The sequence below is a fragment of the Ascidiella aspersa genome, chromosome 4 (assembly GCF_963924565.1).
Source record: "Ascidiella aspersa chromosome 4, kaAscAspe10.2, whole genome shotgun sequence".
NCBI lineage: Eukaryota > Metazoa > Chordata > Ascidiacea > Phlebobranchia > Ascidiidae > Ascidiella > Ascidiella aspersa.
In genome coordinates this window covers 1,294,960-1,318,851 of record NC_139450.1, presented here as the reverse complement: position 1 = coordinate 1,318,851, position 23,892 = coordinate 1,294,960, and the positions used below count along the sequence as shown (strand labels likewise).

Sequence of the window (23,892 nt, the reverse complement as noted above, 5' to 3'; positions counted from 1 at the left end):
TCTCTGTTTATCGCTGTGGTTCTGAGATTTGTTAATATACTCGACGGGCAACATCTACTGAGTTAAGTGTCTTTGCCTAGAGAGTACAAGAAGTTAAGGACAGGTATTCTAGCGGCCTGCTCCTTTTGAGTCGGATTAAGAACTTGCAAGAGACTAGGCAGCCGCCGGCTCTCGTTTTCAGAGCCAGCAGCCTTCTTACCCCTAAAAACTTAAGTCATGTCAAGTTATTTTTAAAAACATCAACTTAAGTGCGTTAAAACACTGCAGAAAAGTCAGCCCACATTAGCGAAAACCGGTTTCTGCTTTTCCTATGTTAAAGGAAGTTATTTAAATCAACCGACTTCTGTCGTAGCTTGCCGTTCTGTGTATTCTGTGAACTTCGCAGTCTAACATTGAAGCGGGCAGAGCTTGTAATGCAGTTAGCAGCTTCCAAATTCTAGTGATGATGTTTTAGGACAAAGTACAGTTGTTCAACCAAATAAACGTGATGTCATTACTATGCTCGAATAGCAAAGTTTTAAGTACAAAATCGTACAAGTTTTAAAATATTAATGCGTAAATGCGGTAGAAGAATATAAAAACTTCCGCTTAATAGACCTAGCAATTAGTCAAGTGACTCACATACGATAAACATCCACATAATTTGATAACTAGCTAAATGTGTAATTTGGCGACACTGTTGGCAAATTATTGCATTTAATTTAAAACAATACTAGGCACGTTTTTACTTTATTTTTGACGAAAAGTTTTCTGTAGAAACTGTTAAGCCAGATGGAATTTATTGCCTTTAATTTTCTTTTTTTTTTAATAAACCTTCTATACTTTCGTTTCGTTTTGGTAAAATTACTTTAATCAAGTCTTTTTGACAACTTTTGTCTTTAATGAAGTCTTTTTGACAACTTTTGTCTTTAATGAAGTCTTTTTGACAACTTTTGTCTTTAATAAAGTCTTTTTGACAAATGACTTAACGTAAATCATTGAGTCAAATGACTTGGTTCGAGTTTAGGTATTTTTCTTCAACATTTCGTTATATTAATAATGACTAATTTATCTAAAATGTTGCACGTAAAACGATCTGACTGCCACGTGTTGTTTTTTCTTATTTTTGAGTTGACTTATTGCTCCGAATCGGGCGAGTTTAGCGATTTTAAAGGTTTATTGCTTGATTTTAATTTCAGCGATTTGACTTGGAAATAGGTTGCTCTAACAATGACTTGACTTGGACTCAAGTTATATCGCAAATGACTTGACTGGGTCGTTTGCAAATGACTTGTTTAGAACACTGCAACATCGTGCAGCTGCTGCGGGACATTTTGTAAGGGTCGAGCTCAGCTCATTCGCAGATGACGCTCTAGCTGTCTTTATTATTTCCGCGGCGTTTTGTAAATTCGTATGTTGAATGCCCGATTTTCAAGTCATTTAATTTTCCTTAAGTCATTTCTTCCTATCGTATAATTAACTTGAGTCAGTTTCTTGTTTAGCCTACTAGATTAGTAATATACGGAATTTATAAGTCATTTCTACTTTCTATACATATTACCGGAATGCCTTAGTAACACTTCAAGGTAAAAATAATCCCTATTGTGATGTCACTGAAAAGTAAAAGTGATGACGAATCGTTTTCGGACGAATCTGACATCACTGTAAAAGATTGGTTGCCGTGCCAACAGGACGTAAAAGTTAACAGTAAAAAGAAAAATAAATTTGAAACAAAAAACAAGAAAAATGCTAAAAATAAAGAATTTCGATGTCAGATTTGTGAAAAAGTTTACAAAAACCAAACAATACTCAAGCAACATATACTTGAAGAACACATAAATAATGAAGTTATTCACACTGAAGAAAAAACACACAGATGCAAATATTGTAAAAAGTGTTTCAGTATGGGAGGAAATCTTAAAAGGCATGAAAGGATTCACACTGGAGAAAAACCTTACAAATGTGAACATTGTAAAAAATGCTTCAGTGATGGAGGAAACCTTAAAAGACATAAAAAGATTCACAGGGTAAAGCCTTACAAATGGAAATATTTACAAATCGAAAAGAATATCCCCCCCCAAACAACATGAAATATTTTACATTATAAAATCAACAACGCCTTAATTTGTTACAAAGGTTTACATAACTATTAATGACCAAGCTTTGGATACAATCCTTGTTTTGTTTAATTATACTTTGCGCCACACCTTTAAATTATAGCAGGAATTATGATAAAAAGTTATTTTTTTTAAGATTTGTTTTTTATTGTGAAGATTTGTGCCTATGTTTAGCGTGGTACCTTAAAAAAGTACCGATGTGCTTATTTCTAAGAAACGGGCTTGTTTTTGAGCTATGTGCTTATAGCTTTTTTATCAATTCTTTCACTTTGGCGGAGGGGGGTTAAAACTTTATTCATTCATATTACCAAACTCGTTGACCAGATTATAACAACAATACATTATATTGCGTAATAACAATGATTTGTCATTGTTTTTAAGTACAATCTATATATAAGTGTTGTAGTTTGGGTTTTGCTATAAAGTAAACTTTCAGCTTGACGTGAGGACTGACATATAGACTTCGGCATAAGTTTGACAGTACAGAGAAAATATTATTGAGAGAATGGATAAACGTAAGCTCGTTTCATAGCTTCACCAAACGTTTTATACTGCCAAACCCTGGTGTGCCGTGAGACCATACCAGGTGTGCCGCGCTGCGGAAATGCTTTTTTACTTGCGCTTTTTTCAAAAGACACTGTAAAAATTTTAGTCGTAACCATTCCTAAAACGCATAGTTTAAGCCATTTTTCTCAACCTTTTTTCGCGGTGACCTAAAATACTGAGTATAAGTATAGCAGCGAGCTTTTGCGACCTAATAATTCACTTAACTAATTTTTTTGTAAGCGAACAAAGCATTAAAAATTATCACTAAGAAGTATGAGCCAAGTCTTCGTACCGCTTCCACAAGTTTCTCAAATATCCAAGAATCTCAATAAATCTATTCATAAAAATCTACGGCTTTCGGCGACCCATCCAACTCAAACTGTAACCCAATCTTGGGCCGTAACCCATGGTTTGAAAAATACTGGTTTAGGCGGTCATTTTGATTGTATGCAATAATTTTAGAAACTTACTTTCCTTATTTTAAAACTTTTTTAAAGCTATGTTACGTTCAATCGCAAAAAACTCGCAATTTTGAAATAATTTTGAAACAAACTCAACTACCAGGCCATCACAGTCCATCAGCTCAGCTAATTCACCTGCATTGGACATCAGCCCGTGTGTCGTCGTTTGTACATATTTTTGTGGAAGAAAGGATCATTTTAATATACGAATATCTGAATAAAATGCATGTATCAGACATTTTTACACAGTGCGACGTTTTCTAAGTTACATTAAAAAGTCATAAAACTACCCAAGGATAAATTGGTTTATTTTGCACAATAAAAAAGTAGGCTACAATGGAATACAAGGGTCGAATTATCTAGCACTAACAGTTGGAATTAAATTAAAAAAAAACACAACTCATTTTAAAGTTCCAACTAAACGACAACATTCAAAGAAAAGTTATAATGAAAATTATGAAAAACACGTGTAGTGCGGTATTTGACACTAATCTACTCCTCTCATATTTGACACACACTTCTCAATAACGAAAAGTATATTGTTTTATTTATGCGCGTTTTTTTTTTTTAAATCTGATTCTATGTGCTTAATTAACCGTATCAAGTGCTGGATTTGTTTTGATTTTTATTTTAATGCTTTTTGATGAGTTTTAATTCATGCCGTATTACCATAGAATACTAATGGTATTACAGGAAACATTACAGGCGTAAAATAATGAAAGAGTAGATTTAAGTTTAATTTATTGTAACTATAACATAACACAAACCCAAACAAAAATATATTTATAATTAAGTAAGTGTAAGCATACCCGACCAGTCTGCATTCTGTGGCATGTGCATTGTGCACACCCGATATTTTTGTAAAGCAATTTGTGTGCATACCTGAATTGGTATATTGTGCATTTCAACTTAGAAAAAAATGTAAATTGGTGTAGAATTTCTGACCCAAGGTTTGCGAAAAAGCATAATTGCACATCCCAAAGTTTGGTGATGACCACAGTGGAGAGTATGGCAAGTGCACCCGCGAGTTTTTTTTCAACCTTTTAAAAGTGCACCCCGAAAAAATCTGAACTGCACCCCAAATATGTAAAACGCTTGTGCAACATACGTTTACAACGCAATATATTCAATACAGAATGCATAGGAAAATCATGTAGTGTTCCCGGAAATTTGAAAGTGCACCTGAGGTACACTTTTTCTACCTTTGTTGCACCCGGTCACTTGAAATTTCGGCCCTGCACCTGCGAGATCTGCCATACTTTCCAGACTGGTTTCTGCACACCCGAGATCCCAGGTTGGAAAGTTTGGCCTGCGCGGGGGATAACGCGGTCACAGCCGCGCATTTTATAGAAAATGTGTTCAGCCGCGCAAATCTGACTCGAGCAAACGCGCAAAACTTCAGTCGCGCAAACTTCTGTATGAAACTTAACAAGCACAAAAAAAATTGGCGGGCCGCATACTGAAGTTGCATAACATTTTTTAACGCTAGTCTATAAGACGTATAGAATATAATGCATCATATAGAATCCCCTGCGAAACGCTAAAAACGCACAGTTCGGCGTTTTGGTCACGCATCAGTGGACAATGGTCACGTGTATAGTGACGTCAAATTAGGCAATATCGAGTAATATTGCATATTAAATGCTACACAACTTTTTAAATATTTACCTGCACACTGCGCTCGCACACCAACCAAAAATTGCGCAGTGATTCAAGTATTCTATGAACGCTGTAAGTTTAATATAAACTCGCAATTTACAACTTTCGGTAGCCTGATGGTTTATTTTCAGCCGCGCAAGTTCAAGTCGAAATTTTATTTTCAGCTGCAAAACATCTCCCCCGCGCAATATCCAAAGTTTTCAATCTGGAGCATACCCAACTAGGGTTCCTCTTTTTCCCGGATTTTTTCACTCCCGGGAAACGGGATTGAAAAATGAACTTCCCGGGAATCCCGGGATCCCGACGAACAAATTATACAGAAAATTACGTCATTTTGAGGTTTGCATTTTTTTATTTTAGCTCCAAACATTTAATTAAGCTCATTTATGTGCGTTCTTTCACTTATGTACTTGGAAAGTTATGCAAAAAAAACAAAAGAAAGAAATACCGCATACCACAACGCTTATTGTTTGGGTTAAGGTGCGGGTAAGCGTTTGGGTGAGGGTGGGTCAAGTATTATTATGTTTATTATTAATAATAACCCTTGACCCACCCTTACCCAAACACTAACCCGCATTCTAAAGGCTGGTTCACACTAGACGCGTTAACGTCTAGCGTCTACGGCTAACGTCGTCCAGTTCACACATAACGCGTTGCCAGCGTTAACGGAAAATTTCCTAGCTTATAACCGAAAGCGTCAAAGTTAAAATATTTCAACTTTTCCGCAACCGAAAGCGTTTTTGAAAACGTTTTACGTTAACGCTCTACGCGTCTAGTGTGAACCAGCCTTAACCCAAATAATCTGCGTTGTGGTAAGCGGTATTTAAAGACCGTTTTTTTCCCGGGAATTTCCCGTCGAAACATTCCCGAGAGGAACCCTATACCCAACCAGTCTGCATTCTGTGGCATGTGCATTGTGCACACCCGATATCTTTGTAAAGCAATTTGTGTGCATACCTGAATTGGTATATTGTGCATTTCAACTTAGAAAAAAATGTAAATTGGTGTAGAATTTCTGACCCAAGGTTTGCGAAAAAGCATAATTGTACATCCCAAAGTTTGGTGATGACCACAGTGGAGAGTATGGCAAGTGCACCCGCGAGTTTTTTTAAACCTTTTAAAAGTGCACCCCGAAAAAAATCTGAACTGCACCCCAAATATGTGAAACACTTATGCAGCATACGTTTACAAAGCAATATATTCAATACAGGATGCATAGGAAAATCATGTAGTGTTCTCGGAAATTTGAAAGTGCACCTGAGGTACACTTTTTCTACCTTTGTTGCACCCGGTCACTTGAAATTTTGGCCCTGCACCTGCGAGATCTGCCATACTTTCCAGACTGGTTTCTGCACACCCGAGATCTTTGCGTGAAGTGCCATGAAATGCAGACTGGATAGCTGAGGCTTCAGGCAAATTAGCCATTTCCCATTGTGGGGCGCTGGTCTAGAATCCTACCACAGTTCTAAAATCAACGCACAAAATTTGAGTTAGGGTGCGGGTTAGCGTTTGGGTGTGGGTGGGTCAAGTATTATTATATTCTTTGTTTAATAATAATACTTGACCCACTTTAACCCAAACGCTAACCCGCACCCTAACCCAAATGGTGTTTCGTTGTCGTAGGATTCAGACCATTTCCCATTGTGGTTGTATTAGAAAGGCTATAGTAAAGCAAATGTAATGCTTGTTTATCAAGAATCACGATCAGTGATTTCTAAAGGGTGATGAAGGTTTTATGTGTGTTTTTTTATATTGAATAACAAATAGACACGACTGTATATCTGGTAGAAAACTGATACAATAATGGAAGAGGCTATTTTTTGTAGAACTCAAGGTTTCAAATCTAAAATACGAATCCTGGTATATTTTTATTAGGAAGGGATTAATCTTACCCAGGGCCCACAGTCACAGTAATAAGTCACAAAACCTTTTGCTAACATGTGTATTGTGTATATTGTATAAAAAATAATCTCCCAAATGTTTAGCATTCTTAAAAGCTGTCATTTGCAGCAGTTGAGTAAACTGTAATACATTTCCAAGTTCTTTCTAAAACTTAATATTTTGCCATTATAGCGAGTACATTGCAAAACCCTACAATGGATTTAGCAATTCGGTCCTGTTGTTTTAAAACATTGTTGTATATCAGTTCTAATTTTTTTGACTAACGTGATGTGTTATGCAGTTAAATAATGTTCTGCAAAGAATACAATGTTACTATTGCCATAACCAATACTTGACAAATACACTGTGCATAACCTCACTGAATATAGGCCTAAAGTTGACCTTACGTAGCCCTGTAGAGCATTTTGTCCGAAACTAGCACATTTTATGAGGGAATTCTACTTTTGCAACCGAATGCAGTTAAGGAAATTACAAAATCCGCACCTGGCATTACACATTGTTTGACATTTAAATATTAGTTAAAGGTTATCACGAGACACAAATTTGACGCTACGGAATTTGGTCGCCTGATTAAACACTGACACTGCGAGGCTGCATTTAAAGCGAGTAATATAAATGTGACAGGCCTTTATCTAAACTTGCCACTCGCGTATGTACTGCGCAACCATCCGCAGTAAAACATCAAGTTATATGACAAAATACCACATTTGTTAACTTTCATAGGAAATCAGCTCTGACGTAATATTAGGGCATCCTTAAACCCTTGAAAAATAAAATACAACAATAATTCTTTGTGGAAAACAATATCATATATTTTTCAGTTTGTCAAACTTCATCTCTTTTCTAAGGTAATTTTGTAAAGTTTTTTTTTAAACTTCTGCTAAAACCAATATTGTGATGTCAGGTGAAGTAAACGGTTCTTTTTCTGATGATTTTAAAAATACTGTGAAAGATTGCTTACCTTGGACAAACCTTGATAAACATGAAAGTATTCTCACTGAAAAAAAGACATATGAATGCAAATATTGCGAAAAATGTTTTTCTGTGCAAACAAAACTGAAATGGCATGAAAAAAATCACACTGGAGAAAGACCTTACAGATGTAAGCATTGCGAAAAGTGCTTTATTCAATCAGGAGATCTCAAAAAACATGCAAGTGTTCATACCGGAGAAAAACCCTACATTTGCAAATATTGTGAAAAATGTTTTCGCATTAAACCCAGTCTTCAAAGACATGAAAAGATTCACACTGGAGAAAAACCTTACATATGCAAATACTGTGAAAAATGTTTTAGCCTAAAATCAAATCTTCAAAGACATAAAAGAATTCACACTGGAGAAAAACCTTTCAAATGTAAATATTGCGAAAAGTGCTTTAGCCGACAAGGAAGTCTACAACAACATGAAAGACTTCACACTGGAGAAAAACCATATTCATGCAAATATTGTGAAAAATGTTTTAGCAGACTAGAAAGTTTAAAAACACATGAAAGAATTCACACTGGAGAAAAACCTTTCAAATGTAAATATTGCGAAAAGTGCTTTCAACAGTCTCAACAACTACGAGAGCATACATGGGTTCATACCGGAGAAAAACCTTTTAAATGCAAATATTGTAAAAAATCTTTTAGCCACAAAAATCATCTTGAAAAACATGAAAGAATTCACACTGGAGAAAAACCTTACCAGTGCAAATACTGCGAAAAACGTTTTAACATTAAAACCAATCTTGAAAGACATGAAAGAATTCACACTGGAGAAAAACCTTATAAATGTGACTATTGTGAAAAATGTTTCACCATGACCTCAAATCTTAAAAGACATGAAAGAATTCACACTGGAGAAAAACCTTACAGGTGCACATATTGCGAAAAGTGCTTTAAACAATCTGGACAACTACAAAAACATACAATGGTCCATACGGGGGAAAAACCTTATAAATGTAAACTTTGTACAAAATGTTTCCGCGTGCCAGGAACTTTACATCAACATGAAAGAATTCACACTAGAGAACCTTTCAAATGTAAATATTGTGAAAAATGCTTTAGTCAGCAAAGAAGTTTAAAAGCACATGAAAGAATTCACACCAGAGAAAAACTATACAAATGTAAGTATTGCGAAAAGTGCTTTAAACAATTTGGACAACTACTAGAACATAGAAAGGTCCATACGGGGGAAAAACGTTATAGATGCAAACATTGTGAAAAAACTTTCAGAGACAAAAGTAGTCTTGAAGTACATGAAAGAATTCACACTGGAGAAAAACCTTACATATGCAAATATTGTGAAAAAGGTTTTAGCGTTAATGCCAATCTCAAAAGACATGAAAGGATTCACACTGGAGAAAAACCTTACAAATGCAAATACTGTGAAAAATGTTTCAGCATAACCTCAAATCTTCAAAGACATGAAAGAATTCACCCAAACTGATAAAACAGCACTGTTTATTTTTACAACTTTTTTAAAACTCTTTCATGTGTGCCGGTCTAGAATTCTACCACATTTTCGTCCTGTCTTTTATATTGCTATCGTTATTTTTGTTAGGGTGCGAGTTTGAGTATGGGTTTGTGAAGTATTATTATATTTTTTCCCCCTATCTATTTCTTCCTCGCAATTGAAATTTTGACAACTCATTTTGTTATTGTAAAAAAAGTGGTAGGATTCCAATGAAGGTGTTGAAGCCCTAATTAAAACAACAATTTCATTGAGTTTAACATGCTAATAATTAAATTAATATATGCTTGTGGCCAGGTCTGCGGAGTGTGTTAAAAAAACCCGAGTCCGACTCCAGTCAAATGTGCGATTTCGTCAAGTCCTGAGTCCATCCCTGACTTAACAGCCTGCATTATGCTACTTCACAGAACTAAAATAACTTGGATAATCAGTAATCCGCTTATGTGTAGGGGTGTCATATAATTCATTCACTTATAATACAATACTCTGGTAGTTTTATGTGGTATTATGAGTCCCGAGTACGACTCCAGCAAAACAAACCGACTCCTGGGGTCCCTGACTCTATAGCTTGTATTCTGCTACTTTACACAATTAATATAACGTGGACAATCAGCAATCCACTTATATATAGGGGTGTCAGATAATTCATTCACTCACAATACAATACTCTGGTAGTTTTATGTGGTCTTATGAGTCCCGAGTCCGAATCCAGCAAAACAAACAGAATCCTTGAGTCGCAAGTCTGACTCTGCAGCCCTGGATTAATTTACCTATATTGAAACTCCCCACCATTGAATTAAATTAATATATGGTTGTGATCCCATGAAAACCCATGAAAAAGAATTCACACTGGAGAAAAACCTTTCAAAAAAAACTCCAAGAACGTACAAAGACCCATACTGGGGATAAAGCTTATGATGCAAATGTTTCAGCATTCAATGACGTCTAAAAAGACATGAAAGAATTCACACCAGAAAAATACCTTTTAAATGTAAATATTGTGAAAACTGCTTAAGCATTCAAGAAACTCTACAACGACATAAAATAATTTACTTGGAGAAAAAAACTTAAAATGTTAATATAAGATATTTTTGTATGTGTAACAACATAACTTATAATGGCTTTAGTGGTTGCTGAATTGGCAATAATGCAAAAAAATCACATCGTTGGCAAACGAAATGTTTATTAGAAAATGTTGACTTACCATGCAAATTAAATGACAAGATTCACTTCAAATAAAAACGTTTGTCTATTTACTGTACACTTTATATTTCAACCATTTTTATGTTTACATTCATTTCTCTTGAATTCCTTGATCTTATTAAGTTCACATAAAATTACCAGAGTCCCGAGTCCGACATGCGTATGTGCAGTTCCAAATTTCAAAGCTGATATGGCGGCCAACTGGAAATTGTTAAGGTGAAATAGCATATGGTGAAATATTTTCCAACCATGTATTGTGAGTAAAAGAATTATACAACCCCCTTATAAGTGGTTGCTGAATATCCACGTTATTTTAGTTACATTAATTGGCGGAACACATGCTGTAGAGTCAGGGTCAGGCTTGGGACTCAACAAAATTGCACATTTGACCGGACTCAGGTTAATTTTTTTGGTCGGAGTCGGACTCTGGTTATTTTTAACCGACTCCGCAGCCCTGCTTCAAAGTACAGTTTGCGCAATAAGCTAAGCCAAAAAAATGTTATTTGAATTGCAAAGCTGAAAAGGACCAGTAGATTAACATGTTTAAAAATGAACTTGTATCATCTTTTTTGGCTTTGCAATTAATTATCAACTACATTACAGATCTGTGCATAGTGTACTCAAATTGATGTTTATATTTTCACAATTTGCCTGCTCACCTGGCAGCCTTCCATGGCACACGGGATAAGAAGTGCTGCCATAATGTGTCGGAGCAGTACCTAAACTGCCACCTAGTAGGGTATCGATTCGTATCCTATATTATCCAATATCTTCAAACCCTTAAGAATATATGTGGTTAAATTAAAAAAAGCAGGCTCATTTTTACATGTATTCTTTCTGGAAAACAATATCATATCTTTTTAAGTTTTTCATACTTAACTTTTAATGTGATCTGTTTTGTAAAGGTTAAAGGTCTCTTCCCCAAAATAAAAAACACAGTGATGTCACTTGAAATAAAAAGTGACGACAGTAGTTTTTACGATGATTCTAACACCACTGTAGAAGATTGGTTACCATGCCAACAAGACGAATTGGCAAAAATCCATAAAGATTCTTCGGAACAAGACAACTTTAACAAAATAGAAGTGAACAGCAAAAGAAAAAGAGGATTTAAAGAAAGTTGCAAAGAAGTAGTTGAAAACCACGAGTTTCGATGTCACATTTGTGAAAAAGTTTACACAAACCAAACAACACTTAAGCAACATATCCTTGAAGAACACATACAACATGAATGTAAAGAATGTGGAAAGTTATTCAGTTCTTATCTCAACCTGCATGAAGAAATTCACACTGAAGAGAAACTTAACAAGTGTAAGGATTGTGAAAAAGGTTTCAAAGAGACAGCAAAGCTTAAAGAACATACAATGGTCCTTACCAGAGAGAAACCTTACAAAAGCAATTATTGTGAAAAATCTTTTGGCAACAAAGCAACCTTGACAATACCTGAAAGGTTTCATGAAGGAGAAAAGCCTTATCAATGTAAAATTTGTGAGAAGCGCTTTGGTCAGGCAGGTGCCCTGAAAATACATGGAAGGGTTCACACCGGAGAAAAACCTTTTGGGTGCAAGTATTGTGAAAAATTCTTTAGCATAGCAGGAAGTTTAAAAATACACGAAAGAATTCACACTGGAGAAAAACCTTACAAGTGTGAACATTGCACAAAGTGCTTCTATCAGGCAGGAGAACTTCGCAAACATACAAGGGTCCACACCGGAGAAAGACCTTACGTATGCAACTATTGCAACAAATGTTTCACAGCTTTAGGAAGTCTTAAAAAGCATTTAAGACTTCACACTGGGGAAAAACCTTACAGGTGTAAATATTGCGAAAAGTGTTTTTATCAATTTGTGCAACTACAAGAACATACAAGGGTTCATACTGGAGAAAAACCTTACAAATGTAAATTTTGTGAAAAATGTTTCACCAGAAAAGTAAACCTTAAAAGACATGAAAGAACTCACTGAAGAGGAATACTTTTCATGTAAATGTTGTACAAGTGTTTCGATATACAGGACAATCTAATCAGCGTGAAAGCATCACATTGGGCAACCCTTAAAGCCTTTATTGTAATCAGTGGTTATCGAATATCGAATTGGCGAAAGACATAAACCAGGGATCACAACCTTTATTTAAGGGCCAGATAACTGACCTGGGCGAACTTGGCGCGCTGAGATTGTTTTTGGGCTATATCGCCTAAAGTTGTGCCGCTAATGACCTGAAATGTTTCTACAGTCATTGTATTGGTTTTAGCAATCCAGCAAACACGCTTTTCACGAAAAATATTAATATTCGTTTTTATGAGTTTGAATATTCAGCCATAATAGCAACTGATTGTCGAGCTTTATCACTAAATTTTCACGATATGTGCTACAAGGCATATTGTCCAAAAACAATCTCGGCGCGCCAATTTCGCCCAGGTGGATAACTTGTAGAATTTACCATCGCGGGACGAATATACGTCTTTTCGTTTAACTTTGTTTTTTCGTATATCTTACAAACTGTGTGTTCCTTTTTCCCCTTTTTGTTTCTACAAGTAAAACGAGTTATTTGTCAAAAATATTCCGCCTTAATCTGCGACTCTACAGTTAGGGAAAAATGTAGTTTGTCAGGCAAGTTATTTACGTTTGCGTTTTTACTTCTTTCAAGGTTTTACGAACGAAAAGTTTTAAGAATCAATGCTATAATACATTGGTCGGCAAACCTTTTTGTCGCGTACCAGAAAACGCTTTTAAGTGGCATTAAAGGACCAATGTACGTAAAATTACCACGGGACCTTTATGCTGCATAAAATTCTACCAAATAATTCGACCGTCTATTGAGAACTAGTTTCCCTGACTTTCCATCGCTTTATGCTTTTTATTAGCAATCGTATAGGCGTCACTGTGTTATTTACTCGTAGATGTTTGATTTAAGACCCATATATATATATATCAGGAATTAGTGCAATGTTTTTATTTTACCTCGTAATAAAAACGCCTAAAATCTCCAGAGTTTGTTGAAATTTGATGCAGTTTGCCACTTTTCGTTTAGTTCGACGAATGTCGTTGGAGTTTCGTTGAAAATTAATTGTGTAAGTAGACCACGCTGACAGGTGCGCCGCCGGCAAAAAAATATCATAAACTTTAAAACATATGTTTTTGAGCAATGTTTACTTACGGCTTAGCTCATTTATCCCAAAGATAAAGCAACGGTGGGCTTCATATGTCTCCGGGCGCCAAAAGGAGGCTTCTTTAAATACAATGTTCTACTAAAATTTGAATTGTTTTTTCGTACAGAGTAAAGTATATTATGTTAATGCAAAAGAAAATGTAATTAACCTTGGGTGAGGGGCGCCAATTTTATAGTTTGCCCCCTTGCGCAAAATACCATGACTGCGGAATTAGATATTTTGTAAAAGTGAGGAAAGCCAACATTTTTCCTACCGAAACGCATGTTCATTTTCAGGGATGACGTCACAAAGGTACGTCATAGCAGAACGTCATAAACATGACGTTGTCGTTTAATCTCGTGCACTAATATGCGTCTGAAATCTTAGTTACATTCGAGATTGCGACAACGTAAAAATATCACATTTTTTTACCAGAACGTCGTTTCGTTCCGATTCAAAAAACAATTTCACCTTTATTGTTATTACCCACCTTTGTTTTTACATTTCCACGTATATCTGGAACGAGAAGAAGTGCTGACGTCATCAAACCTCCGCTGTTAAGATGAGGGCGTGTGTGTGTGTAAAACAATTTCAGCTCGCAACGCCACTGGTTCTGTTCTAGACTGTTAAAAATCAAATAGGCAAGGCTATAATCCTAAAGTGATTTTTTGTTTAGATTTTTTCGTTTCAAAGCTTAGCATGAACTAGTTTGAAGAGGTTTCCAATAAGTTGCAAAACTGACTGAATTTCAGTCCGTTTCAGCACCGAAACAACCAGGGTGTAAGGATTAACGAAACGAATCGAATCCGGATCAAACCTTCATGTAAATTGCACTAAAACAGAAGCCTAACATATCACCGACAGAATACAGGCCATATTTAAATTACCATTTAAGCCGAATGTATGCTATAATGGGCAAATTAGCTCTCTAGCGCCACACAACGCTTGTACTATGATGTTTAATATTAACTCTATAGCGTCTTAAGTGTGTAAAACTTGTCCTTCTCTGTTTACGTAAAATCCTTTTATTGTTTGAATACACAACCACTGAAGGGCGCCAAACTATCCCGAAACACATATGCTAAAAACCTGGGTTGCTACGAATACAACAGAACTTTAAACGTAAAAATTACCACCACATAAGACTTTATATTGGACGATCAACTTTCTCCTATAACACTTGATGATACAAGAATTAAATAAGTTTTAACTAGCAATAGAACACTCAGCACAATGCCAAAAATATATTCAAGATCACATTACGAAACGAAACGATAAAAACAAAATAAAAAGCTACAAACATGGAAGAGGGGTCTTTAATTGTGGGAACTATGTAATGTCACCTCAAAAATAATAACACTTATGCCCTCGTACCAGCCGAATGGGGCACTTATGAATTTTGAAAATCTACTTGGAAATCAGAAACCGGTTATTTGCCGTGACCTCTTTTAATTAATCATTGTTGGTAACCGACCAAATGATGATTTAATATTTCCGCCAACGATACTGTCAGCATTTGCGCTTGCGGTAATGTTGAACTTGGCTATAGCTGAGAATAAATGAGCAGTCAAATTTATATTTTTAACTCTTTTGAACCAAAAAAAAACAGGGTTAAGCAAGTCGATAATAAGCTGTACTTATTTTACCGATAGGATGGAAATGTTGGCAAAATGGCCAGAGTGTTGTTTTTTTGGCAAAATGGCCAGAGTGTTGTTTATATTTCAAATTATCTTCAGTTTTGTGAAGTATTTTTTTGTTTTTGCAGTTTTTTCTGGAACATAATTCAACAAATGTGACTCCAACGATGTTGAAAAGTACAATACAGCTTTTGCTTGTATTAACAACGTCTGTGCTTGTAAATTGTGACGACAATATTTTCATGACAATAGAAGAGGTACCGGGACCCGGTTCCAACACAAGTGTTCTAGGCCCGCCTGGCCCAGTTGGCCTTGTTGGCCTCCCTGGCTCAAAAGGAACTACAGGACGCATTAAAACCTGTAAATGCGATATTAAACGTATTCGACGACAGAAAGCGTTACTGGATGAGTTCAAAGGTGAAATGTTAACAACTTAATGCGGTTCCAATACATGTTTATGTAGTTTTTAGTTTATAGGGTATTGAATACACATTGTTATTTTCACAATAGTTTATGTTATTTGCTTAACTTTTCAATAAAGTAAGACTTATTTTTCAAGTTTTTCTGCAGTATAAATAAACTCTACTTATCATCCCAAAATTTATCCTTAATATTTGCAGATAACATGTTCGGGAATGTTCAAAGAATGATGTTCAATTTCAGGCAAAATCCAGGTGAGGTTTGGCAGGCTTAATAAAACATAGAATAGTAAAATTCTAAGCACTTTATTATCCAGACTCTTGTTCTGTTGGAATTAAAACCGGACGAATAAGGGACTCGGCAATGACAGCTTCATCTTTTATAACCTTAAGTTCAATAAGTTATGGACCGTACAGGGGAAGACTAGACATGAGCATTAGCGAAATCGCTGGAGCTGCTTGGGCGCCACAACGAGGTAAACCAGTAGTTACGATTGACGCAATTACTAACATGACAAAAACGATATTAAGTTATTATCAGGAGCTGTAATCTATACCTTGGCTCTTCAACCTTTTTTAATTTGTCGAACCCTTAAAGTTATTGTGACGAACTCATGCACCCTGTTTACTTAAAAGGTAAACTGAAGTAAAAAGCGATATGAAAAATCGTTATGCAGATCAATATAATTATGTTAATTAAACCGAGCGGAGCTGCCGAAGTTTTACACACTGTCGGTGAGAGTTCGATTATGGCTGCAGCTGCTTGCGAGTACTATTGCATGTCATAAAACAGCATTCAATGTCAAACATTAAAGGTTCATTAAAAGTTTGTGACGCACCCCTGTATACCTTTTCGTCCTGGTGCACCGCATGCATATATACCATGGACACCAGTTGAAGAGCACGGATCTATACCTTGGTTAACACAGTCGAGAAATATCTTCTAATCATACAAACTTTCGTTAAAACTCCTTTAGGTAAAGAGGAAAACTGGATTCAGGTAGAATTACCTCAACCAACGAGAGTAACCGGCATCGTGACACAAGGCCTTCACTATAGAAGTATGTTTGTCTCTTCATTCAAGATTTCGTACAGCAACAAAACTGAAGAGCGTACCTTTATACAAGATGGCCAGCACGATAAGGTTTAGAAATACTTACTTTTTAATTATTTGGTTGAAGTGAGTAACTCCAATATACCGTTTTTCATAATAATAGATTCAAACTCTTATAATTTGTTGCATTACCGTGGCTTAAACAGGGTTTCCAAAAACGTATGTGGCTGTTTTACAGATCTTCATCGGCAACCACGATGGACCAACTTACAAAATAAACATGTTCCCGGAACCAATTACAGCGAGATATTTTAGACTTGATGTGGTCACATTTCATCAAGAACTTCTGTTACGTTTTGAGCTTTTGACTTGTTGATATTCATTTTTGCTGATCTTATTTAACCAACTGCTGCTGCTTGTCTTTTTGCATCGATAATACACTCTTCTTGTAGAAATGGCAAACTGAAAATGTAAAATATGAAGACATCTCCTCGCTATTGCACGTAAATGCCGATAATGACTTCGAATGGTCGCAATATACTTTAGACTTTCGCATTTTTGCACATAATTTACATTTTTTAGTATGCATTAAAACCAGGTTTTGGAATTTGTGGCCGATTAAACGGAACCCGCTTAAATACTTACGTTGTTCAAGTGGGGTTCAAAGCACAAAACAAATGCCAAACAACAATTAGTAACTGTCATAACTAAACTTTACGTTGCGACCATTAATTATTTACCCCACGCATAAAGCTATTATTTTAAATAACTGTGGTTAATAAAGAATGAAAACAACTTTAGTATAGGATTTTATGGCGTCGTTAAAATGTTACTATTAATTAGTTTGGATTAATGGCGAACAAAGAATGTACAACCTAATACCGTCACTGGTTAATGTAACCAGTTCGGCGAAGTTGAAGTTCCAAAGAAGTGTTTACCAACCAGTTTAAACAGTTGAATTTTTTTTGCGCACACTTTAGTCGTATAAACTTATATTATCGGAGAAAACAAAGCTTGCGAGGGCTTAACATAAACCAGTAGTGCATTAGTGGCGTGCGTGCAGCTTCATATAGGCCTGGGTTCTTAAACTGTGGTCCATGGACCCCTTGGATTATTTACGTCGTAAAACTTTTATCTCACCAAAAATACAGTATTATGCAGTTACGACGTAACAATAAAAACTTCCCTAAAAATCGTAAGAGTAGCATAAATCAAAACAATAAGCACTAGTTTATTGCAGTTTTTAAAACTAAAGATTTTAATATGAAAAAGTGATCTTAATTTATCTAAATTGTTCAAGAAAGTGTTTTTACATTGCGTTTCCGGTGTGGCAAAAAGTGTCTTCAGCCGTTCTTATTTATTTTAAACAGGGTCATTAGACTGAAACTGTGGAACTCCAGCCATAAGACCGAAATAAGAACAACATCATCATCGGATTAAAACACAGTTTGGGAAAGCCAAAATAGGATTAATGATAGCTATTGTCAGGATAACGTTGGAATCGAAATCAGTCCTTAGTTAGTCGGCCGTAATAAGACCTAAATGGCCGTAATTTGGCTCATACAACTTGTTGTTTTTTTGCCTTTCGCTATTGCTCCATTTTCGTTCTTGCGCGCGCATAATGGCGCGACGCATCGCATAGGCACAATCACTAATTAGGCGCGGTAGTGCGCGCCTTCCCCGTAAAGAATGCAATTAGCTTCTAGCCTTTGAGCCACTTTAGTTCCTATATAAAGCTTTTGTTTTGCGGTGCTTGGTGCGGTCATCACCAGCATCATTACTGAAGACACTATACACGCCAAAAATAAACTTTGGTATGTTTATTTTTCGCAACCTTTTTGTTAATATATGAAGTATTGTGCGCTAAACATTTCTTTTTTCGTCTTACAGAAAATCTGCACCGTTTCTATACTGAATTTGCTTTCTACTGTGCGAGAATTGTACGTTCGCTGTTGTCCTTGTATACGCAAGCAATTAATAGAAAGTGCTAAGTATCGCAAAGCTGGATTTGTACAACTTTTTACCTGACCCAAAACCTCACCCCTAGTAACTCAAACTAGGGCTTCCCAACGTCGAAACCAAAACGGCCGATGCCAGACCGACGGCGGCCCCCGATCGTCCCACACCCTCTCTCTACAGTTTCAGGCGTTATTTTGGCCATTCAAGCCTTATGTCGAATAATTTAGATATTATTACGACAAGTTTAGGTAATATTCAGAAACCTGAGTCAGACTATACTTTTGAAGGGATTTATCCACTTTGAAGAAAATTGAATAGTTTTCACATAAAAATTAATTTCCAAGACACTAAAAGAAATACCCTATTGTCCTTATTTTTGCATATTTCATTTTCTTGCTTATTTTTTTAGCATAATTATAGTTTTCATAGTTGTTAGCACACTAGATATTTTCTGTAGGAGACCCAAACAAAGCAAAATTAATTATTGTAAAGAGCTGCTAAATTGTATTATTAATGTTTTGTATTGAAAAAAGTTAAGGAACCATCAAATATTTATGGTGACCATCAAGCAAATTTCCAGATTTTGTATACTTTTGCTTTCAACTTTTTCTAAATATTTGCTTAAGCCTAATCAAATTGTTTAATCTAAAAAACAGGAATTAGTTTAAATATTAGCAACTGTCACCTTCGCTTGTCAGCCACGCCTTCTATTGTAGACGTTTTGCGTACTTTTCATTAATTTCTGAAAGCAGAAACTTCGAAATTGGTTCGAAGATTTTCCTAATGATAAAATCATTAATTACCATTTAACGAACTCTAACTGAACAACCGCGATGCGATGAGACGATGGAATCCGACCTAACTAAAGAACTGTGTGTGTTGTGTTTGCACTTAATAACACAAACATTTGAGAATGCTGCACGATTTATTTTGCCGAACAAAGTCAAATGTTGATGAGTTAAGCTGCTGTCAACAAAGCAAGAACAGAAACGTGTCATATGATAAAGGACTGTACATCACGGTGAAAAACGAACTTTAAAAGTTGAATTTGTTGATGGTGTTTTTATGCAATTTGGTTTTCAGTCCCAAAAGTTTTGTCAGATTTTTTTCCAGGTCCCCTACATTACAACACAACATTTACACAAGTTCACAAAAGCGAAAAAGTTTAGGGATCTTATATAGGATTAAGAAAACTTGCCCTAGGGACATTTGATATCTTTGGGCACTATAGACTTTTTAGGAACACTATATAGGTTTTTTTGGGGATATATTTTGGAGAACACTATAGGGTCGTAGGGACTCATTTTTAGGGACATAGGCTAAAGTGTGGCCTTTAGGACCATTTAGGGTTTTAGGAAACTAGGGATTGAGAACAGGACTATAGGGATTTTATATAGGGCTTAGAAACTCTAGGATTTCAGAGATCTCGATTTATAAGTATTTGAAACCGGTTATTTGCCGTGTTTCAATTAATCATTGTTGGTAACCGACCAAATGATGATTTAATGTTTCCGCCAACGATACTGTCAGCATTTGCGCTTGCGGTAATGTTGAACTTGGCTGCAGTTGTTTGCCGGCTAGATGAGCAGTCAAATTTATATTTTTAACTTTTTCGACTAACGGTCTTAAACCTAGAAATAATAATAAGCTGTATATGTTTTTTTCATTTTACAAGTATGAGGTAAATGCTGCCAAGGTCGTTGAGTCAAATTTTAGCTTCACTTGTATTCTTTTGTTGCTGCAGTTTTTCCTGAAACATAATTCAACAAATGTGACTCCAACGATGTTGAAAAGTACAATACAGATTTTGTTTGTAATAACAACGTCTGTGCTTGTAAATTGTGACGACAATATTTTCATGACAATAGAAGAGGTACCGGGACCCGGTTCCAACACAAGCGTTGTCGGCCCGCCTGGCCCAGTTGGCCTTGTTGGCCTCCCTGGCTCAAAAGGAACCGCTGGTCGCATTGGAACTTGTCAGTGCGACATCGAACGTGTTCAACGACAGCAAACATTGGTGGATAAGTTTACAGGTTATTTTGTTATTTTGTCCCCTCTTTTTGAAATAAAGTGTTTTCGCATTATGAAACGAAAAAAGGTTAATTAAATAGGCGTTATATAGTGTTTAGTAGAAATGGCATAGAAAGTATGTTGTTTTTGACCAGCATGTTTTTTAATTTGCAGCCAAGCTATTTACCAACGTCCAAAGAGTTTATTTCGAATTCAAACAAAATCCAGGTAAAGTTTTAGCGCGGTAACCAATATTCGTAGCAAAACAGATTAAACTAGACGGGGGTGCGGTTGTTGTTTATTTTGTCAGGGGGTATACTTTTAAGGTTTAGTGTTATTTTTTTTATATTTTATTTTTTTTTTTCAATTTTCATTTTTTAATATTTTTAGTTGACTTAAATATTTATTTTTATTTTTCAATATTTTTATTTTTTAATATTTTTATTTGTATTTTTTTTTTGATATAATTTTTTTTTTTTTTTTCGTTTTTTTTTCTTTAATACTTTTTTTTTCAATATTTTGTATTGTGTATTTTATATTATATATTTTGTTTTTCATTTTCCTTAACTTGTTTCTGCAAGCAAAAACAGATAAGGGCCGAAAACTTCCCCACTTAAAATATGCCTTTGATGCGAAAGGGGTTCAAATATGGCGTACATTTTGGCAAATGATCGAAACATATATTTGATAAATAGAATTTACGTAGATAATGTGTATGGCCATTTGATTACATTTTGGCCAGCTTACGTGTTTGAAAAGCAAATATTACCATTCTTCTAAAGACTTAAAATGGTTTAACGCCTATGGTTTGTTATACTTTTGCAAACTTTTACTCGGTAAATTTTTACCATGGCTTGGTCCGAGCAATCACTGTTAAAACAGGCTTTAAATCTGTAGTTTCAAACAATATGAAAAACACTATTATGTTCTCAATACGCAAACTATTAAATCGAAAGTTTTGCTAGATAAGTTTAGGCCTGATGTTGGTATGCTGGTTGGAGCAAGATGCACGACAGGTGCTAACAGAGAGGCGTAGACTGCCTTAAGATTTCGCATTTAAATTTGCGGTGGTAAATACACCCTATTGACACTTGATTATTAGGCGAAGCTTTTCTCAAAGTAATTGGTCGCCCGAAAAAATGCTGACGCCGCATTTTAAGCAAGCATTATAAATGTGTCGCCGATATTCTGCCTTGAACATCCCTACTCGAAATGCTTCCCGGCGTTAATTGTACGGTGGGTGAAACTTTATTCGCGGCCTTACCTCTTTTTGTATTACCGCGACAATACGATCAAATACGATTTGAATATTTGAAAAAATCGTATTTGGAGAATATTTGCTATTTGCACCTGTATAGTATGTTACTCCAATCCAATATATCAACACACAATTTTAAGTTGTGTAGGCCTGGTGTTGATATGTTGGATTGGAGTTGCCACCAGATTTCGCATTTAAATTTGCGGCGGTAAAATAAGTTGTTTCTTAAGACCACCATAGGAAACCATAGGAAACCATAGAAAACCATAGGAAACCAAAAAAGAATAACGGCAAAAACAAGATGTGTCCCGAAAATAAATTTTCGGCCCTAATTTTTCAGACTCTTGTTCTGTTGGAATAAAAACCGGGCGATTGAAGGATTCTGCGATGACTGCTTCTTCGTTTTCAGCGAATAGCGTTGTTTATGCACCATATAGAGCAAGACTTGATAACGTTTACGATTCCCGAACCAATGGTGGAGTATGGATACCCGATTCAGGTAACCGTTGGGTAAAAATATTCACTAATTATCTCCCATAAGTATTTTAGATTCGACTGTTGTGAAAAAAATTAGTACTTATTGTATTCTCAATAGGCCTATATGTGCCTAGAGATATTCTCGAAGTGTGCCGCGATTTTTTTGTAAATTTGATAAATAGGCTTGCATTGGCATCTCATGTAGTTCGGATAATCGTTAGGATGTAACCATGTTAGACTATACTAGGTATCAAAAAAGTGTGCTGCGTTTTTTTAGGCTTCTTCAACCTAAAACGTATAAGAACCACTTTTTAAATGAGAATTAAACACCTTTTTTTTGCTTTAACGAAATGTTATTTTATTTCGTCTAACACATATATTTTTAAAGATCTTGATGATCATTGGATTCAAGTCGATTTAGATACACCAACTAAAATTACGGGTGTAATAACACAAGGATTTCACTTTAACGACATGTGGATATCCTCCTACAAGATTTCCTACGGCAATCAAACTAACGGGTTGACCTTTATCCAAAATGGTGGTCGTGACCAGGTTTCGTTTTTAAATAAACTATGGAAACTTAAGGGTGTTATGCATAGCTCAATCGTGCAGTAACATGATACAACATTATTTTATTTTTAAATCGATTTTAATTTTTGTCGTATTCTTGCAGATTTTTATCGGAAATCATGATCGAACATCCTACAAGATCAACATGTTTTCAGAATCGATAACAGCAAGATATTTTCGGCTTTATGAAATTACATTTAGAAAATTAGTTGTGCTACGAATGGAACTTTTGACATGTTGAGATACATGGGCTGGTTAACAGCAAAAGAGTTAACAATAAACAAACTAAACTTATAACGTTGTGTTAAGTGTTCCCTCTAAGAATTTTTTATATTGTATAAATGTTTGTTTAGTGCGCATGAATTTTGAAGGTTTAAGACATTTTAAATTAGTAGAGCTGGTATGAAACTTTACCAGATTAAAAACAAAATACGATATATCAAGTTACAAATAAAGTTACCTATATCTCCTTTTTGTTTTTGTATTGTCCAATGTTTAAAATATTTTAGGATTATTGCTAATCTTTATCATTAGCTGATTTGAGCGAAAAACAAGTCTTACTGCAAAATAGTCGGAGAGTGCAACATATTTGAACACCTGAAATGAAACAGTGCTCCTATTTTTTGAATATTATATATATTTTTTTATGTGGGACGTACCGTATGTTTTACCTGTGAGGTTTTATGTTTTTAGGTCGTTGAGTTTGAGAACCGATGACTAGGCTACTGCTTAAAATCTAATTTTTTGTTTCTCCTTGTTCATATCCTCTTATACTAAACTCTGCAAAACATTACATAACTTATAATAAACCTAATTTTCACAAAGTCTAAAACAGAATATGGAAAGCACGGAAGTTAATGGGTGGAATACGGGGCTGTAAGTCGGACTCGAAATTTGACGTACCGGTAGTCGATTTATTTAACCGAGGCCCGGACTCGAGTTTATTTTCTTGGCAAGTATTGCTGTCAATCAAATCATTAAACTGTCATTAGTGCGAACCCAGGGGAGGCCATACATATTTGGGTCGTACGTTAAA

At 35.5% G+C, this 23,892-nt stretch overlaps 3 protein-coding genes across 3 annotated transcripts; all 3 read left to right on the top strand.

Moving 5' to 3' along the window:
* Positions 1-1,762: 1,762 nt before the first annotated feature.
* On the top strand, positions 1,763-10,623 carry LOC146146549 (uncharacterized). The gene is made up of 3 exons (XM_083386541.1): positions 1,763-1,999; positions 7,741-8,624; positions 8,958-10,623. Exons 1-3 carry the CDS (start codon positions 1,884-1,886, stop codon positions 9,092-9,094), a joined length of 1,137 nt encoding a protein of 378 aa, XP_083242667.1. The 5' UTR covers positions 1,763-1,883; the 3' UTR covers positions 9,095-10,623.
* Positions 10,624-11,262: 639 nt separating this feature from the next.
* LOC146146548 (uncharacterized) lies at positions 11,263-12,434 on the top strand. The gene has a single exon (XM_083386866.1). It carries the CDS (start codon positions 11,263-11,265, stop codon positions 12,283-12,285), a length of 1,023 nt encoding a protein of 340 aa, XP_083242992.1. The 3' UTR covers positions 12,286-12,434.
* Positions 12,435-15,348: 2,914 nt separating this feature from the next.
* On the top strand, positions 15,349-23,097 carry LOC146146547 (lactadherin-like). The gene is made up of 8 exons (XM_083386860.1): positions 15,349-15,466; positions 15,727-15,780; positions 15,843-16,001; positions 16,503-16,637; positions 20,407-20,571; positions 22,147-22,305; positions 22,672-22,838; positions 22,960-23,097. Exons 1-8 carry the CDS (start codon positions 15,349-15,351, stop codon positions 23,095-23,097), a joined length of 1,095 nt encoding a protein of 364 aa, XP_083242986.1.
* Positions 23,098-23,892: the final 795 nt, after the last annotated feature.

Coding starts and splice junctions, on each gene's coding strand:
- LOC146146548 (XM_083386866.1), top strand. CDS start 11,263: ATGTCACTTGAAATAAAAAGTGACGACAGTAGTTTTTACGATGATTCT.
- LOC146146547 (XM_083386860.1), top strand. CDS start 15,349: ATGACAATAGAAGAGGTACCGGGACCCGGTTCCAACACAAGTGTTCTA. Junction 15,467..15,726: donor TACAGGACGCATTAAAACCT/GTAAATGCGATA, acceptor TAATATTTGCAG/ATAACATGTTCGGGAATGTT. Junction 15,781..15,842: donor CAATTTCAGGCAAAATCCAG/GTGAGGTTTGGC, acceptor TTTATTATCCAG/ACTCTTGTTCTGTTGGAATT.
- LOC146146549 (XM_083386541.1), top strand. CDS start 1,884: ATGGGAGGAAATCTTAAAAGGCATGAAAGGATTCACACTGGAGAAAAA. Junction 2,000..7,740: donor CTTAAAAGACATAAAAAGAT/TCACAGGGTAAA, acceptor GCATGAAAAAAA/TCACACTGGAGAAAGACCTT. Junction 8,625..8,957: donor ATGTAAACTTTGTACAAAAT/GTTTCCGCGTGC, acceptor ATTGTGAAAAAG/GTTTTAGCGTTAATGCCAAT.